General features: G+C 37.7%; 1 protein-coding gene across 3 annotated transcripts; it reads left to right on the plus strand.

Annotated features, from left to right (window-relative positions):
* The first annotated feature begins 958 nt into the window (after positions 1-958).
* LOC105034239 (uncharacterized) lies at positions 959-16679 on the plus strand. 3 transcript variants are annotated; one of them, XM_010909303.4, is made up of 2 exons: positions 959-2067; positions 16285-16679. In XM_010909303.4, the coding sequence occupies exon 1, from the start codon at positions 1064-1066 to the stop codon at positions 1979-1981; it is 918 nt and encodes a 305-aa protein (XP_010907605.2). In that variant the 5' UTR covers positions 959-1063; the 3' UTR covers positions 1982-2067; positions 16285-16679. The 3 variants fall into 3 exon arrangements, with proteins under 3 accessions (XP_010907605.2, XP_010907606.2, XP_029117386.2); XM_010909304.4 differs by lacking the exon at positions 16285-16679 and adding an exon at positions 16006-16278; XM_029261553.2 differs by lacking the exon at positions 16285-16679 and adding an exon at positions 2178-2500.
* Positions 16680-20334: the final 3655 nt, after the last annotated feature.

A 20334-nucleotide genomic window follows, 5' to 3' on the forward strand; every position in this document is an offset into this window, starting at 1 on the left:
GAGATATTCTTTGCCTTCTTCTCCTTGGAGATACTACCTTTAAGACTCAACTTTTTCTTTTTCTTAATGCCTTTCTTTGCTGCCTTCTTAAGGCCATCCACTAACATGATCGTAGCCTTTTCATTCTTGAAATGCCCCTTAGCTATCTTCAACATATTGAACAGCTCTCATGTTCAGTTTGTTTATAGGATAATTAATTATAAACTGAGAGAAAGAATCAGAGAGTGATTGCAAGATCAAATCCTAGCAAAGCTCACCATCTATCATAAAATCCAACTGATCTAATCGGATGATCAAGTCAATTATTTTGAGCACATGAGTCTATACGGATGTGCCCTCACTCATTCTGACAAGGAACAACTACTTTGATATCTTATATCTAACAATCCTGCTCTGTTCTCCATACAATTCTCTTAGATTCAGAAGTATGGACTGAAAATCTATGCTCTTATGTTGTCTCTACAACTCATTACTCATAGAGACGAACATGATATATTTGATAGTCATACTATTATCTTGCCATATCTTATATGCGGCTATCATCCTCTGTAGCATATCGGATCAAGATCAGAAATATCAAGAATATAAGAGATTTTTTTTTAGATGAAAATTATTTTCAGATTCCTCAACTAGTCCATGTAGTTTGTTCCGCTCAACTTGTTGGCATCAAATTTGCCGCACAGCGTAAGTGAAGATACAATGATATAGATAAATTTACAAAATGAGAATAAAATATAAGCGGATTACTTATGATGTCATGTATTATTAGATGAGATTTTTCATCTAATTATATTATTTATTTATTTATTAATATTAATTTTATCAAACACGCGTATCATGGATAAATTCCTCACATATTATATATATATATATATATATATATATGGAAATTTTTGACAGGATTGTGTGCACCCGGAATCGCCCAAACTACAGGGTGAAACCATCATTTTTTCCAAAACTAAAAAAATAAAAATAAAACCCCGACTTCGTTTTTCCTTTCGCCACCGTCCGCTCTCCCTTCCTCTTTCGTTCCCCCGTCCCCCTCCTGTCTACCCGAAGCTCCATGGCGGACCTCCAACCGCAGGACGCGCCCACCAACGGCGCCGTTTCCTCCGCCGCCACCGCTGGCGAAACCTTCGTCCCGGGCTCCAAGCGGCAGCGTCGCCCCAGCGTCCGTCTCGGTGACATCGGCGAGCAGCCCGCGGCCATCTCTTCCGAGCCCCACCTCCGCCGCGGAAAGCAGTGGAAGATCTCCTCCTCCTTAGTCGGCGATCACCCCCGCCACCCCCTGCCGTCCAAGGACCCCTCGAAGCCCCCCTCCAAGAGCCGTCCGCTTACCACCCTCGGCCCCGACGACCCTCGCGATGCCCCCGACCTTCCCCTGCCACCCTCCTCCTCCTGCGCTGCCGTCGAGGACAGGGTCGTCCTCCCTGTCGACGAGATCCTGGAGCCCGTCGGCGTCACGATCCGGCGGGGGGTCCGGGACGCCAAGGCTCGGCGGGCCGTCGCAAGACGGGCGAGGTCGGGCTGGACCTCCAAGGTCGACGAGGGCACGGACGCCGCCGACCTAAAATCGAGCGGCGGGGAGGACGCCGGAGACGAAGGGTACCGGGAGTTTGACGACCTCCGGATTGAGGACTCCGAGAGCCCGAGGGCGGTGGCGGGGGTTAGGGTTTCGGACAGCAGGGATATAGGTCCGGCCACTGATGCTGTGGAAGAGGATTTGCCGTCGGAGACCGACGGTGGGGATTGGGACAATCAGAATGGACGGTGCGGATCGCACGAGGACGGCGAGATCCGGTCGTGGCTGAACCGGCTTGGGCTGAGCCGGTATGCACCGGTGTTCGAGATCCATGAGGTGGATGATGAGGTGCTACCTTACCTGACTCTTGAAGATCTGAAGGACATGGGGATCAATGCGGTGGGGTCGAGAAGGAAGATGTACTGCGCCATCCAAAAGCTCAAGAAGGGCTTCCTGTGAGAGTTTCTGTCAGGAATGATGTTGAAAGGGAAAAAGAAAGAAGTTTTGAAACTGGTGGTGAACATGGGAATTGCGAATCTGAAATGGTTGGTTGGTGTTCCTCTGTTCTCTACGAATCCACTCAATATAAGTTTTTCCTGGTTTTATACTGCCACTTGCTTCAAGATATGATATCTTACCATTTTTTTCTGGTCAGATGGTTGAAATAGCTGCCCTTGGTAGATAATGTGGCAAGGGGTTTGGGTTTCAAGACTTTTTAATGAGGAAAAGCTGTAACAGAGATATTTACCATAGAAAGCAAATTCAGTAGACAAGTGGAGGAGATAGAGGCTGTTTTAAGTGGTATTAGAAGTTACAACTGTGGTAGTTACTTGTGAGTCACTGTATTAGTGCGAGATTCAAATGGACATCTTTTAATTTAACTGTACATGATTTCAGGTTTTGATTCTGATTTCACAACCTTCAGTCTGCATCATAATTTCAAGAGTAGATGCTAATGGATGATGATGAGGATGCTGCTATGAATTCCATAATTTGTGTTTCTTAAATTTTAAAACTAGTCTTTCTTTCTTCTTCATTATTCTTGTAATGCTTCACTACATGATAGCAGCTTGATATAAGGAATAAAAAGATACACATAGACATGCATACAGATAGATCCAAGAGAGGTGCAAGCTGGGGGGGACATACTGAGTTATGTTGCCACTGAATTTTTATCTTGTGCTTGTTTGACCAGCATCTCTCTCTGGGACATGCATTCATCTTCTCAAACTCTTCATACATCTTTTCGATTGCTCTAGAAACCTCCACCTACAAATAAGGATAATAAACATATGATCTTTCTAGATCACAATGAAGAATAATAATATATTATCATCTTCTGTTTATTGGTTTCTAATTTATGATGTACATATCTCTCTCAGTGTTGTGTGTTCTTTCATGAAAATGTTCTCATAAAATAGGCAAGGTAATTTCAATAATATTTTAGATTATTCCGACAATCTATAGCAAATGCCTTAAAATTTAAATACAACATTGTCCATAAAACACTTGTTATTGGGGGCATGCTTAGTTGGTGAAGGAGATTAACAGTTATTAGGCTTTGAGTATTCAGTTATGCAGATTTTTTTGACCTTGTATTATTGGATACTTGTGGACTTCTTGTTGATGTGTTTGGTGATGGTAACATTCTCTTGCAGTTCCTCATTGAGGTTTCTCAAAAGGATGTAGAGGATTATCTTTTGAAAGAATAATCATAAGTAATATAGGAAGTCCGATAAACTGCAGTAAAACCAGCATATCATGGACATGACTCACGAATAAGTATATTCACGAGTAAGTATATGCAACTTGGAAAATGTCTACATCAGGTGGGGTCTGTACTTTATTACTTGAGGTGTATGAAGTAACACAGCTACCTTAAGGAATTGACCATGGGTACCACATCAATTGTGTCAACTACTCAAGTATTGGATGTTGGAGTGAGAATTTGGGGTATGAGAGAGGGTTAAGAAATTATATGGCACTTTCATGTGCATGATATTTGAAAAGAAACAAATAAGAGAAATTATGGCATGTAGTAAGTTGCCATCATTTTTTTGGCTGCTAGTCATTGTGACCTTACATGATCTTACTTGAGCTAGTCTGGGCTGTGGTGAGAACTTTCTTCTCCATCTAAGGCCTGAGGATGATGGATGGACTTACCTTTATGCAGTCATCTTCTAACGAGATAGGCAATGTTCATGAGATTTTAAGTGATGGGTTTGAAAAATGATACTTGGTCAACTGCAGCTCATGCCTGGTTAAGATTTCAGCAAACTCTTTTGAAGATTTGCTCTTGTCTCTTCTTTTACAAGTGAATGAAAAAGCAAATGCATATGCCAGAGGGTTTTAAGAGTTGAAAGCTCATTCTATAAAGTGCTTGTAATATGCTGACGTGTGTGCATCTCATCTTCTTCTAATATAAAGATAAACTGATGCATGTCAGTTGGTTATGATTTTTCTGATTTCACAAGTTTTAATGTTTTTAGATGTTGATATTTGATGCTTTTACCTTGGGGCCAATGAGACCTTAAGGGTAGATGTAATTACCTTGAAATGGTGATTTTTGAATTTTCGTCCCATATCCAAATAGGGATCCTTGTAAGCAGTGGTGGACATGGTATGATATCTCAATAGCATGTTCCATGGTATTGACTCTTCATGCCTGCTTATACCTACTTTTCAATGGTCCGAACTCAGCGGTACTTCTTTCTAAATATAAAGAAATCATGAGGGAAAACAAGGCAAAGGGACTAGGATCATATTAATCTCTTTTTGCTTGCCGGATTTCCTCCTCTCTCATCTTTCTTGCTTGATGAAGCCATTAGGTGGGAGGACCAAATAGGGGTGGAGATAGAGGATTGGGCAGATACCTAACTCCTCCTCTTTGCCTCCAATGGGAGTTAACCCCCCCACTCCACCTCGAAGGATTACCACCACCATTCTTGGTTCATTTGAAACCAGGCTTTTTAATCCCTTATAACTTTTTTTTTAAATTTTTTGGGATTTCTTTGCATGATCTGCTTCAAGACCCGGTTGTCTATTATCTTCCTTTCATCTCTTTCTTTAATAGCTACCTCTCGTATTATTTTATAGATTTTAGTAAATTGCTGTCGTCTATCACATGATCCTAATAGTAGCATCACTAGTGTGGTGGATGGACTGGTGAACTGTTGTTGGCCTAGTCTGGTCTATTTCAATGTCTCTTCATCTCAATATTTTATTCTTTTGTTTATTTATTGAAAAATGCATGTTGCACACAATGACATATAAATTGGTCTGCCTATGAGTTTTTTTGAGGTTAGCTATCAGATTCTTTAGGATTCTTGACTCCTATGTCCCATGTCTAGATAAAGGTGAGGGGAGGGGTTGGGTTTCTAAATCACATTTTCAAGTTTTATAAGTTATGTAGGTCGGACTGTATGATGGCCTTGGATACTAGACTAGGAACGTTGATCATTTCGGGCACTTCAGCCCTGAATTTAGGGACAGGGCAACAAGTGTGGCTGCTTATATGGTGTTTACAAACATGAAGGTACCTTTCTATCATAGGCTCTTTCTCACTCTCTCTTTCAACACTGTTTCTCTCTCAAATCATGTGGGGGGAGGGTTTGTCTGGGCAGTCATGCATATATTGGTGACTCGGGTCAGGTTGCCATTGTTTTGACTACCTAGGTCAAGGTTTGATGGTGGTGGTGATGTCCTGAGGAATATGTAGGTAGTTTGAGTGGTAATGCGAGCATAATTGAATCAGAGGAGCTTTTGAGTGATGATGACAAGGATATTAGACTTGAATAAATAGCAAGTTTATATTTTAAAGGGCGTCTAAGATTTTATAATCTTATGGGATATTAAGTTGCATGCATTGAGAGTGGGGGCCAAAGTAATTTGGTGTGGAGGAGCGGTGACAAACCTAAAATAACTCATATAAACAAAATTGCCTCAAAAGTATAATTAGCTAGTATTCTAGTTGATGCTTTGTATTGAAGTTTTCTTTTACATTTTTTTTCTTGGGCGGGGTAGTTCATTTAATTTGCTCTTTGGAAAGGTATTTGCATTAGTTTCACGAGCCACGTTTGAAAATGTGCATTACTTAATAAATTTTTTACTTGGTTTGGATGGATATATCAATACCACTTGGAATTTTTCTTCAATATATTGCAACCTGCTTTATGTGGGAAGAAGAAATTGAGTGGAGAACAATTCTCCAATGCATGTATCACATCCATGTTAATAAATTCCTGCAAATAAGATCTAAACCTTTAGTTGTAACAGTTATTCTTTATCTATTTTTCAGATTATTTGTGGTGTTGCAATAGGGTCTATAAATTTCTAGAATGACTTGGAAAGGATTTCTAGGTAAGCTGTTTGATACCAAGAAGAAATGTAACTTTCTCTGGCCTTGTTTTGGGGTTTTAGTGGTGAGGTATGTGGATTAGCCAAACTGGATCATCATTATGTGCTTTAATTAATTATAAGATGTTATGACATTGACCAGGCCAATGAATTGCTTGATGTTCTCATTGCTAGTTGTCACTTAATCTGCATAATAACCAAGGATGTTAAATGTCTGTAGGGTTGGTGTTTTAAGCTACGGTTAATCTTGTGTGGATCCCATATATAGTGGAACCTATGATGGAAAGATGGGACAGGCTACCTTTGAGGTTAAACAAGTTGCAGCTTAGTACTTCATATTCTGGTGAGTCCATGCAACAAAAGCTTGAAATAGTTGAGCCCTAAACAATAAAAGCTGATACCGAATAGTTGGGATAGGGGTTGATGGTTATGGTTACAATATGTGACAGCACCAGTTATCCTTTTATACTATTCAGGTCATGGAAAAGCTAGAAAAGAAGTAAATTCTGGAAAACTATCTTTAAGGAATAGAAGCCAGAGATCAACTTATAGAAGAATGGAAGGAGGAAATTTTTGGGTCTTGACATAGATATGTATTTGGATTTTTTAAAAAAGAAGGGGGATTTTCTTTTTTTTTTTGTGAAAGAAGGTTCATATGAACTTTATTGTTAGAGCGGCATCTGAATGGACAAAAGCATGAATCCTTTTGGCTCAAAGGAGATAATGATATGTGATTTTTCTTACTGTTACTAGTTGGAGAGGTAAAAATTGCGCAGAATGGATCAGCTTAATGGAATGATTAGTAAGGTAGCAAGATGGGAACAATATAGTCATGACCCTTTAGAGAGAGAGTGGTGAGTGGCTTAATGGGCTTATTATGGCAATTCTAAAGGAACATGATTGATGCCATTAGAGGTTCAGCAAACTAGAGGATATTGGAGCAGAATTTAAGGCAGCAACAGACTATTATTCAGCATATGTGTTATATTGCAATTGCTAAAGAGGAGCTATTTGATATTGGCACATGGGTAATGATTTCAGAAAGACCATGTGGAACTATTTCTGATTGGTTATTTGATTCCAAAATTAATTGTTTTCTGATGCAGCATTGTAGTTTCTTCTTTTTAAAAACCTTTCTGCAAGTTTAATTGATTTTTTGCATTATCATGGCATTTATTGGTCTACTATTATGAAAAAAAAAGGGGAAAAGTAAGCAAAAACACTTCACATTTTTCCATTGCTAATGACCTGAAAGAACTGAATTCTGACATATAATATTAAATTTTAAATATTTGTTTAGAAATTGGTCATGAGGCTTGAACAATTGAGCAGATGTAATGGCAATGTAGATCTGGTCTTAAACTACAAAATCCTGATATTTTTGGATGGCTTATGATTAATAGGGTTTTTGTTATCCTTGAGATTTCTATCAAAGATATCAGTATCTCTGGAGTAGAATAACCACTTCTAGAATGGCACTCTTTGTTTTTTATGGTCATCCTTGATAAAAAAAAAATCTTAGTTTGGTTCAAGGTCCGCAGAGTTGGTATCGAAACCGTTGCTGGCCGGTCGGTTGGCGATACAAGTCGGTATTGATCCATATCGGATTAGATCAGCACAAACCGACACAAAAACGAAGAAAGAAATTGGAGAGGAGGAAAAGAGAGAAAGAGGGGAGGGGGAGAGAGAGGATGGTCGAAGGAGATGCCGACAGTGGCCACAGGCAGGCTGCAAGCACGCTCAAAGGCCTGCTAAGGCCTCCACTTTTTTCGTCAAATCGTGGCCGAGAGAGAGATAGAGGATGGGAGGAAAAGAAAAGGAGGGAGGAAAAGTTGATGGAGAGGCTGTCAGAGGGTTTTCGGCTAGCCGTCGGATGGTGAAATCACAGCTTGTGACTTCGCGGGCATGAAATAGGGGTGATTGTCCCTGTTTTACAGGAATTTTTTAAAAAAGCTTGACCACAGTGAAGCCTGACCCATTATCGACTTCACTTAAGTAAAGCTGACAAACTCATTGCTGGTTTCACTATTCATCATTATTTTAAAAAAGAACACAATGAATAGAGGCTGTCGTCTCTGTTTCGTGGCTGCGGCTCCATCTGCACCTTTTCCACCACCCGATGGTCACGGCAGTCACCCGGCATCCTCCAGTGGCCTGTTTGCTGGTTGCGTCTCGCTCTAGTACCCTCGCTCCTCCCCTCTTTCGATTAAATAGCCTATCAGGTGACACGGAGTCCCGAAGGCCTTCGCGGTCCTCCGACGGCCTTGGTTGGCCATCACCGGCCCTCCGATGGCATCGTCTCCTCTTTTCCTCCCCTCTCTCTCTCTTCCTCTCTTTCCCTCTCCCTCATCCAGTGTTCTAATTTAGAAGGCTGAACCATTCCAGTTTATGGCCAGTACGGCTTGGAACGTCTGGAGCCATTTGATTCGGGATGGTTCAGTGAACCATGGTTTAGTTGATTGGCATTCAGATTTTCCAAATATATGAACATGTCCAAAGATATCATAGAACTTCATAAATTTTTGCAGCAGTTATACATGCAGGTGCAGCTATAGGTGATAATTTTGTGATAGGAAGCAGATGTTGATCTTATATTTTGATGTTCTATCTTCTTTGAACTAAATTAACTTTGGAAAATTTGACAGTTTATGTATATTTAATGGATCAAATTATGTGTGAGTTCTTGGCAACAAAAGAAAAAAGTTGAGAAACAATTCAATAGATCCAACTTTCAGATGAATCACATCAACTTGTTACATTGAGTAGTTAAATAGTGTGAGAAGAAGCCAACAACAGCAAAAGCATTCGCTAGAATTAGGATGAGGAAGCATTTGGGAGATGTGGGTGTTGATTGCAAAGTGCAAACAATGCCTAATAGAAGACAATAGATGAATACTATATGTGAGGCAAACTTGCACTTCTTCTAGGTTGCTCACTTTAATATGGATGAGAATGACATACTATCTGATTAAAACTAGAGAAAGTGCTGCAAGTGGGATAAAATGGAATAATCCTATTTCAGTTGCCCTTGAAGTGAACATATAAATACATTCAATGATGAAATTGTTAGGCATATTTTAAGCCAACATGATGACTGGTTATTAGAGTGTGAAGAAGTTGATATTACTTGTAAGACCAGGTATAATTGTGTTTGTGTGTGGACCAAGTTTTAGTTGCAGAAGAGCCATGTATGTGCCAAAAGTTACTAGCCTGGACTTATTGTGCAAAATTATTGTTGAGTATCGTGTGGAATAATACACTAAACATTTATCACTGACCGATATTGAAATGGCAAGATCCAAAAAATTAGTTAAATATTCTACCAAATTGCTTAGACAAATTTATGATGGGAGGCTGCAGAGATCTGTAAGCAATATTTAATCTTCACCGGAAAGCATGTGATATGGTGGATCGCTGTACCTACCATTTTTGTTTTGGAAAACCATGATGGTACAAATTGTTTACTATGAGAAGGGAAATAAACTTAAAGGTGAAATGATAATGAAGCTGGTCTTTATGGTTAAAGAGGAATGGAGACTCAGAGCTGAATAACCAATGCATAACAACTTGTGGGAGGGTTTGTGATATCTTTGTAGCTGGTATAATAAGTTCTCTTAATTCTTTGGTGTAACCTTCCTGACTCCATATCAAGCTCCATTGTGATAGGAAAAAGGTTTGGTGGCAGTTTTGGCTGCTGCTGAAATTGGTGATTCAGCCCTATCAAATTACTTATATTACTAGATGATTCCTATTAAGCACAAGCTGTTAAGATTGATTTTAAAGCTATTGAGGACTCTTGTTTAGGATCATGATTCGATTCACTATTCTAGCTTTGATAACTCCAAGAAAGCTTTGATTTTTCTTGAGGACGAAAGGGTAATAGAATGTGTCAAGTACTGATTTTGTACTCCATAGATGAAATCATGGTTTTCAGAACCATCTCGAATCAGACGGTTTGGGGCGTGCCGAACCGGACCAGTGGAGAATCGGAACGGTTTCGACTGGATTTTCAAAAATGGTCCGAACCTGTTGGTTTGGTATGGTTTCGGGCCGAACTGCCCGGTTCGGTATAGTTTCAGTCCGGTTCGGCCTGATTTGCTCTTTTTTTGCTGGTTGTGGGATTTTTTTATTATCGGCACAGGGTCCGGTACCGGTATTTAAAATCTTGGATGAAATACTTGGCATGTTTTATGATTGTCTCGTTTTCTCAGAGTGATCTCCTTAGTGATTGTTATCAAATCAAAAATACGATATAAGGTCGATAGAATGAGCATGTTTACATTTTTGCTTTAATAAAAAGTGACATGCTATTCTTTGTCTCCAGTATTTTTGAGATACTTGTCAAGTTCTAACAGGTAGCAGTACTCTGTCACCATAGTGGGTACTGGAGTCTGAACAGAGATCCCAAATTATCAAGGAGAAAATTACTGTAGTTTTATATTGATTGTCATTTAACACAGTGTTTGATGCTTCTGGCAAATTAAAACTTCATATAATTTTCATTTTTGTTTTGCTGGAGACAATACTCACATAGATTTAAGTATACTTAATAGAGCAAAGTTGTCTATTGTTTAGTGAGAAAGAAGCAAAACTTGCTATAGGTATCTGACATATGATATGGTGCATTGATATTGTGCAAGTATGCGATTGGTTTTGTTACTTGACCCAAGATCACATATTCTTATGTATTACATATGAAGTCTTCATCTCGTTTATATAATTTCAGCAGATAACCACAGACCCTAGTACTTCTTTGTACATTGAACAAAATCAAATCTGAGTGTGTGTGAGTATACAGCAGAATTCCACTGTGCATTTCTCATCGTTCCTTAACAATCTATGAACTTGCAATGGATATAATTTGCTTATAATATTTTTTTCTCTTACCCTAATGATGGCAGAATCTGAACAGGCAGATAAACTCAAGTTCTTATGTTTAACATTTCACACATTGCAGAATTTTCTATTGTGAAAAACCACATACACATGTCCTTGCCAATCCTGGTTCAATGCCTGCATGCTTTAGAAGATATTGTTATAAATTATAATGTTGATCATCAAGTAGGAAAAATTTAAGAAGCAAGTCCATATCTTTCTACATTATATTGCCTAGAGAAATTCTTTGTACACCACCTGCGGTGTAGAAAATCCAATGTGGAGTGCACCACCTCATCCGATTGGGCCACGTAGCCACCAGATGTCATAAAGAGAGAAGGGTATTTTCGTCATTGAAAAATTTATGACATCCTGTGCAGAAAATCAAAATTTCAACGCAGGAGGATGTCATAATTTTTTCATAAGAGAAGGGACATTTTCATCATTCAAAATTTTAATCGAAAAAGTAGAACTACAGATATTAAATGTGCGTTGGAAAGAGGTGGCTACGTGGCCCAATCGGACGAGACGGTGCGCTCCACATCAGATTTTCTACACCGCGGGCGGTAAGCAAAGAATTTCTCATATTGCCTATGGGAGTGAAATTTAAATTAGATTTAGTTTTTATGTAAATAATTTCATTGACCTTTAGGTTTTAGTGGAATGTGATGATTAAGGTGATAAGGAAGTTGGTGGTGGTTGTTTTTGGTCTAAAGGAAATAAGATCATGAGAAAAATTAAAGGGAATATAGGTCAACTTGAGGTCTGAGGAGATTAGGATTGGTAGATTTGAAAGGCGGTAACTGGGATCATGAATTATAGGTGGATGGAATTGGGTGTTTGAGAGCATGTGTTATAGAGGAAGAAGTGAACAGATCTTGTTCAATCTTTGAGAGTGGAGTTATAAAGTATTTCTTGCATGGATTTACATCATGTTTGGCTCCTCCAAGCTGCTGTCCTTGTGAAAGGCCAGGGTGAGGAGGAAGTGTTATTCAATATTAGACATGAAACTGGAAGCTAATTGAAAGACAAGCCTTGATGCCCAATTATGGCCTTTAAAGCAGGTTTAAAGTACTAGGTGTATCAGCTGTTACATGCCATACTAAGCCTTGAACCAGTACATAGAACCCTAATACCATCCACTATCTGCATACCAGGCCTGAACCTCTCATATTGTGCTGGATCAGGGCAGATCTAACCCAAACTGTTTGGTGTTGAAATGGATAAATATAGTCCCACCCCTCCAAGGTGGTGAGAGGCAATGTGAAGCTCTCTAAGTGCTGGATTTGCATGATTTGACTTTATATAAGCTATAAAATGATAAGTACAGATTTTCAATGTATTTTTTAGGATAAATTATGTGATATTATATGATACAGTACAAAACATGTTAAATAGCAATGAAAATCTTTACCACACATAAAATAGGATGACCCAAGTATTTAGAGCACTACACACTATTTTTCCATGTAATAGGAGCATTGGGAAATTTTAAAGAAAAAAGTCAAAAAAATGGGGGCTAAAAATGGCCGTACCAAAGGTATGCCAGCCAGCCAGTGCTTGTATGGTACGAATGTAATTTTACCATCCTGGGTCTAGTACTTTTCGTGCCTCAGTTTTGCTTCAAAATTTTAACTCCATATCAAACACCCAAGAAGATGTATATCGGTAATTTCAGCCAAGTCCTATGTACAGAATACGATATGGATTCAACATATGCTTTTCTTGATATTCTGAAGAACTACAAAGATATGTGGAAAATCATTTCTTTAAAGTTCTGCAATTGCCCGATGTGTCTTGGTACAGTTGTTGCCATTTCTATACAACTTCTGGTGATGTTTGGTGCCTCTATTCCATATGGTGACAGTTCTTAAGCTGATCTACATTCAGGTTGTGAACATGATTCTGGGGAAAATCATTAGGTGTCTTGTTAAGAAAGAAGTGAGAAAAAGCGCACTTGTTTTCAAAGAAAAGTGTGTGTGTGTGTTTTTTTTTCCTTTCAAAATCGATGACAGAACAAATTTGTGTGCAAGTCTTATTTGAGATCATGTATGGATGAGTATTGAGGCATCCATAACTTCACCAAAGATTCTGAGGATGAGCATAGCTGAAGGGTCCATCAGATTTTAACTGGTGATAGGGATGTCAAAATGAATGTTAGATTAGAAGGATTATTTTGACAAGCTTGGATTACCAAAGTGAGTGCTGTTGATGCTTCACTTGATCACAGGGCATCTCATGGTTAATACTGACAACAAGATGAAGGATTTAAAAACCAGGCATTGAAGATGCTATGGATCTTTTGAAGGATAAGACAATATAGTTGATTGTTGATGTTGCATTTCTGCTAAGTACATGTTTCAGCAGACTCTTTGCTGCCCATCTTGCTAATGTGGGTGAATCCCATCTATTATTTTGATCCTTGTAGTTTCAAGTTGCTCATGTATATAAGTCCTTCTTTGCTGCATATGTTTTTTCAGCAAAAGGCAGGCAGAAGAAGAATATTTTCACTAGAGAACAAGTCCTCTCAATTGAAAGAACCAATGAATGACTTCCTCTTTGGTTGTGGCACATATGGTGGTCGATTATCAGTGAGAGTCCTATATATAATGGGAGATTTTATGAGTTTTAACTTGAACCATAGTTATGGAACCATCCCGAACTATCCAATTCGAGCCATATCATGCCGTGCCAGTGGTGGATTGAGATGGTTCTAGTAACCAAAACGAGAAACCAACGGAGGGTTAGAGGGAGAAGGAAAAAGAGGAAGAGAGAGAGAAGGGGGAAGGAAAGTAGAGGGAGAGGAAGAGAAGGCCATCAGAGGGCCATTGAGGTCATGCCACTGTTGAGCTTGATCGAAATAGGAGCTTCGATCCTTATTTCATTTTTTATTTTGGTTTTATTAGGTAAAGTTGGCAACACTATTGCACTTCACTGTTGTCGACTTCAACCAAAAATCACAAAAAAGACAAAGTAAAACGAAATTGGGTTGTCGACTTTAAGGTTTTAAATTCTATAGGACAAAGATGTCTCAGTTTCTCCATGGAACAGGATGCCCCATGGTCCCGTCCCGTCCTGACGGTTGTCATGGTCATGCATCTTGATGGATATCTTGTATCTTTCTCCTTTTCTTTTCTTTCTTTCTTTTTTTCTATTTCTCTTTTTTCTTCCTTCTCCCTTTTTTCCTTTTTTTTCTCTACCTTTTTTTCTTTTCTTTTTCTTCTTCTCCCTTCTTTTCTTTTGTTTTTCAATTTTCTTCTTCTTTTCTTTCATTTTTTTTCTTCATCTTTCCTTCCTTTTCTTCTTTTTTCTTCTCCCTGTGTGGATGGGTTTCGGTGTCTCGAGTCCATCTTGATTTTATTTTCTCATAGGAATAGGATGGGACGACTGGGACGCCCCTTATTCCGTCTGGACATAAAATTTTGGCTAACTTCATCTAATAAAACCAAGATAAAAAAAACAAAACTGGGTCCGAAGTCCTTGTTTCGATCGGAAAGAGGCGAAGCCCCTCCTCTAGCTTTCCATCGGGCTTGGTAGTGGTGCGGCGGCCTCCCTCTCTCTCTTTTCCTCTCTCCCATTCTCCCTCTGCCACCTCTGTTGTGTTGATTCGGATCCGGTACAGAACAGCATGAGGGCGTATCGAACCATATTGCTGGCTGACCAGTCTGGGCTCTGGGACTGACACAATGAATCTTGACTTGAACAATTATATGTTGAGGCTAATGTGAGTAACTTGGTAGGAGGCAAAACTAGAGCTCAGAATCAGCTGCTTGGATATGTACTCAAAGGGTAGAATCAATTCCTAGTTTGGATGGAATTCACAAAGTCCATGTGTATGAATGCTGTAAAAACCTTATTTTCATGGGGATTTTCTGTTCTTTTGTAAATTCAGGAGGTTTGTCTAGCATATTCAGTTGTATGGTAATTGAGAGTTAAAGTGTTCTTATTTCTGATCGATCCCATGTTACCTGCTATATATGAAATATTTAGATGTTTTATAGATCTCTTCAAAAATATTCTTTGTATAGATCTCTTCAAAAATGTCCTTTGACATGGCTCTCTGTTATAATAAGTAAAATGACGGATGAACTTGGATATCCAAATTTTTCTGTATGGTAGTTTGTAAACACATACTGGAAAATTATGTAAATAAAATCATCGATTCACCAGAACTTGAAGGCCATTGTGTTTACTATTTTCTACACTATGACACACCAGTGATTTTCTATAAACTAACACTTAATTGTCTTTTTAGATAAATTTATGTTGCATTAGAATGAACTGCCGTGCTTCTATAGCACCTCAAATGAGCATTATGAGATAGGTGTGATATTGGAATATCTGCCATATTTTCTATAGATTTTGAATATAACTTTTTTCTGGTGAACTTTAAAGAGTAAAGGTTTAAGCTGTGAGTCCAGGTAATTGCCCGTTTGTTCGTGTTGTAATATTGCACAAAACTTATTTCCATTTAGAGAAACACTTTCAAATTGCTGTTCATATGTTTTCTTTCTTGTGAGATGATCATAATTCATAATCGTGTCAAGATGTGTTTCTTGCTTCTACCTTGAGATAGAACAGGTAAAGAAAGTTGTAGATCATCCAAACTTTTATCTTACATGCATTTGATATATTTTGATCTTTATCCTAAAATTTGTAGCTCACAGGTATAAGCATATGGCTGTTTTTCCATCTGCAATAAGTTATGGGAGCAACTACTCGTAAATATCCCTCCGACTGGTGTCGTTTTACACAGTCAATAGTTAATTTGAACTTATTTTGCCAATCATAAAGCTTTGTCTAATTTTTTTTTGTTTTCCTTCGGGAATTGGTTAAATAAAATCTATGACTTGTTCCACGATTCCACCTCTGTTTCTATCTTTGAAACTTATGTCTCAATCAGGTCGTATTGGTTTTTATACACAGTTATCTTATTTTGCTGCTGCCTCTGATCAGCATCTCAGATACATGAATGTTACGTTTTTCATTTTTTTTTCTAGCCTAGCGAGTGCATAGCAGGTGATATTTTTCCTGTGGCATGTGGCATTTAGTTGGATATAAAGAAACTAGTTTTCAGGATTTTCTTATTCTTCTATCTCAGCTTTACTGACATTATTATTATGTGTGCTTTATGAGAAAGACTTTTCTCATAAGATTCCTAGAATGTTATGTCTGATGCTTCTTGCTATACCCTCTTCTATAAGGGACCAGAACTTGCTATGATAACCTGTTTACATTCTTTTTCCATGAAGGATACTCTTGATGGTATGCTCATCAAAATGGCCTTCAGAGAGAATTACATGCAGGGAACCATGCTTGTTCTGATGCTGGTGGTTCCGTGCTGTTTAGGATCTCGCAATACTTGTAGCCGGGTCCAGCTTATAGTTTGTGCTTTCTACTTTGGTCCATGAAGTTGATAGATCTGCTTTATTTACATCTTTTATTTGGATCATTGAGTTTGGCCTGGGTTTTTCTCCTTGTCTATTTTGTGGACACTGATATCCAACTGGTGTTATCTCAATGCTGTACAGGGGATCGATCTTTGACGACGCTTTTGTGTGTCTCTGTTCGATCTTCATCTTTTGTTCATGTATGTTTAAACTGGAACCTGGTTGCTGTTGAACGTCTGGCACATGGCTTCTGCTCCTAGTACAGCAGTTGTCGAAGTCTTATAAAATCCAAAGCTGGTTTGTTGACTTTGTTTTATGAGACGTGCGTTGCATTCCATGATTAGCATAAGCAGTGCTGCTTGTGTGGTTACCGTTTGTAGTTTCTCCTACTGACTCTTATTTTAGTTGCGTGTATCCAGTGATCTATATGGACCAGTAATGTCTTTGTTGGCGCTGTGTAAGCTTGAAAGTTCCTTGAACTCTCACTAGGGTTATGCTTATGATGGTGAGTACTCCAACGGTTATGTCATTGTAAACCTTTTGGGTTGTTAGCGTTGGTTATCCCTTTCCTTCAATTTGCTTTTGATGTACATCTAATTTTAGCGGGTAAGATACTATCGTATCTCCGATTTGAGATCGTAAGTTAAGGGTTAAGGGTTAAAGTTACGGCAATTGCAGTATATTCTTAAAGAATTGTATCCACAAAGAATATAAGATACCTTATCAGGATATTATGAAGTAAATAGTAGAATAAATTTGAATAATTAATGTTTAAATTTTAATTTAAATAATTAGATCAAAATCAAATCTCATAAAATAATATTCTAAGGTCTTGCATTAATTTTGACAAGAATTCAATCTAAAATGGAAATAACAAAATTCTGTTTCTAATTATTTTTTTATAATGAATCTTTGAATCAAGTTGATTCTCTAAATCTATAAAAATAATAAAATATAAAATAATAAGTTAGAAAAATTAATAAGTAATACATACTTTATTTTATCTAGATAAATTAAGTAATAAAATAAATAATGATGCATTAAAAATAAATGTGCAGTGTATGTTAGTTCATAATCAAATTTAAATATATGGCATTATCAAAATAATATGCATATGAAATCAATCTTTTCAAAATTTAAATTTAGCTTATAAATTAATTTTTTTAAAACATCTGGTTTATCTCGATTGTTAAGAATGGTTGGATTAGATAATAAGTTCAGAATAATCAAAGTATTAACATATAATCTCTATTGACATGATATCAATATGTCAACATATAATTCGTATCAGTTGGATATTGATATTTCAAAATATAATCTCTATTAACAGAATATATATATATATATATATATATATATATATATATATATATATATATATATATATATATATATATATATATATATATATATCAATGTATAACTTGCATCGATAGAGTATCGATATACTAATGCATACTAGCACATATAGTTATATGCATAGTTCGATTTGGATTGGTGTAGGATCAATCTTCAAATCGAATTGACTTGAATCGATTTTTTAAAATCAAAATTGAAATCGAACCGACCATATGAAAAAATTGATTCAAATCAATCTGAAAAAAGAGGTTCGATTTATTGGATTATGGGCTATGAACTATTGTCAAATAGGCAACTTATCGAATAAGTTAAATGATTGCTATTTATTTTAAGTTTTAAAACCATGCTAAATGGGCAATCTATGGAATGAGCTAAATGAATAGCTTGTGGATGAGCTAAGTGGGATAGGACTACAACGTCTTTGGATGAAATAGGGTAGCTTATGATTTATACTTATTCATGTATGTGTGTACACTATATATATATATATATATATATATATATATATATATATATATATATATATATATGGGTCAGTTTAGTTTAAATAGGATTTTTCAAAATTTAAATAAAAACAGACCTATTGTTTTTGGTTTCTATAGTTTTTAAACTGAAATTGAACTGAATCTAAAAAAATTGATTCAAATCAAACTAAAAGTAGTGGTTTGAATCAGTTTTATGGTTTGACCAACTTATTGCACAACTCTAAGTGCTTGACCTTCACTAATAGGTATCGATATACCAATGGATAACTTCCACTGATAGGATATTGATATATTAGCTTACAATACCTACCGATAGGATATTGATGTATCAGCATATAATTTCTATAAGTAGGATATCGATTTATAGGTTATGGGTCAAAATCTATCTCGAATCAAAGCTTCTTTTCCATAAAATCAGTTTCATGTTTTAAATTGAAAAATATGCAAAACCATATGAAATTAAAGTTAGTCGATCGTAATCCAAAAATCAATACCTTCGATCATGCATCAAATAATATTTCATAACAAGATATATTCAATAAATACTATGTTTTATGTTCTTAAATCATAAATAATATGACTCAAAATTCAAATAATACTATATACTTTTCTGAAAAATCTAGAAAAAGAGTTGCATACCTTGCAAGCAAAACCAATCTATAAATCCATCTCTCTCAGAGCTTAATATTCAAAAAAAATATTTTTATTAGATCTTCATCTTGATTATTTTAAGAATAAAAATTCTAGGTTCTGACACTCTCATAGAGCTAGCTATATTGTAGAACTCAATTTTTCGATTGGTTCGATTTTAGAACATTCAAGTGATCAACTATAAATCAAGTCATGCAAGGATACGCTTGATGCTGAAATCCAGCAATGCTCGATCCGGGCCGTGGTGGGGGCTAGTAGCTACCTGATGGCCAAGGGTTAGGGGCCCCTTCATTAGGGTCTATTAAAATCATTAAGGAGAGCCTGGATCAAACAACCATAAAGAGAGTGGAGAGAAAAAATTTAGAGAGAAAAAAGGAGAGGTAGGGGAGAGAGGGAATGGAGAGAGAGAAGCGAGAGAAACTCTCTTTTTTTTCTCTTTCTTTTTGTTCTTTTTTTTTTTCTTTATTTTTTTTTCTCTCTCTCCCTTCCTTTAGTTCTTGCTGAAATAGGGGATTATTTCCCCTTCTTCTGAGGTAGGGGAGCCTCCCTAGCTGGTGGAGGCCACTATCGGAGGACCAATGATGCATGGAGGCCACAAGAAAATAACTGATGGCCGATGTCAGGGTGGTCGAAGAAGAAAGAAAGAGGACCAATTGAAGAAAAAAGGGCAATAATAGGATTCGAGTGTTCAAAAAAGAATTTTGGTAATTGCCGTCTAGAAACCATGGTCTTGGAGCTAGACAAGATGAGAAGCAAGATCAGTTAGAAGATTACAAGGTCTTTGCCTTTATTTCAAATGAGATCTTGAGGTTGGTCAACCAAAAAACCGAAACAATGGACAACATTCATGGAAGACTTGAACCAATTGCTGGCGAACACCCAATCCAAAACCATGCTTTGTTTATGAGGGTTGAAAGGAGGCTGTTGGTGGAAGATTCCGTAGGGTGCCGGGATGCTGGAGCAGAAGGCGAGATTGGACCTTTCCGAGGGTGTGACCTACAAAAAAATCCTGGTTGGAGGTTGCTTCAATGGGGATCCTCCGATGCTCGAGTTAGAACTCTTATTTAACAGATGGAGAGCATGAGAGGTAGAGTGATGGTGTACCTTTCTTAGGATCCCCTTGGACCTCCTTTTATGAATAAAAGTGGGAGCTTTGATTGGTAAGTTGGTTGGCATGATCCCGTCCGGCTAGGACATAATTCATGCATGGTGATAGAATTATGATCCAAGACTCTAGAGATATGGCAGTTATGGTTATCTTATCCGCTTTGTGATAGCTGTCACTTAGTAGATGTTGAATTTTGAACTGGTGTGCCAATTGATATCAGTAAGCTGAGGACTGGTCGGTTACTATCAGAAGTCGGACGCTCTGTGCCATCCTCAGGTGGGAAAGTTCAAAGTCGTGGTTTGTTCAGCAGTGAAAAGTTGGTCGACTGGATGTAATCAGTTGATGACTGTTATCTGGTCATACTGAATTAATCATTGGAGCATACAGATGACCCTTCAGCCTAACCCATCGACAGTCTCGAGGGAGTGTTATTGAGCACCAGTTAGTGAGCCTTCATCTACTCGGGCTGTGGAGTGCCGATAGGGTGGAAGTCAAGGACTAGTCGGTGATAAGACAACGAAAGCCATAGCCGACGATAGGTCAGTGGAGGCCCAGTTGGTGGGCCTACTAAGCTGGGATGTTTTGGGC

Source organism: Elaeis guineensis, chromosome 1, assembly GCF_000442705.2.
Source record: "Elaeis guineensis isolate ETL-2024a chromosome 1, EG11, whole genome shotgun sequence".
NCBI classification, from domain to species: Eukaryota; Viridiplantae; Streptophyta; class Magnoliopsida; order Arecales; family Arecaceae; genus Elaeis; species Elaeis guineensis.

What these genes read in the sequence shown, in the direction of transcription:
- LOC105034239 (XM_010909303.4), top strand. Translation starts at nt 1,064, where the DNA reads ATGGCGGACCTCCAACCGCAGGACGCGCCCACCAACGGCGCCGTTTCC.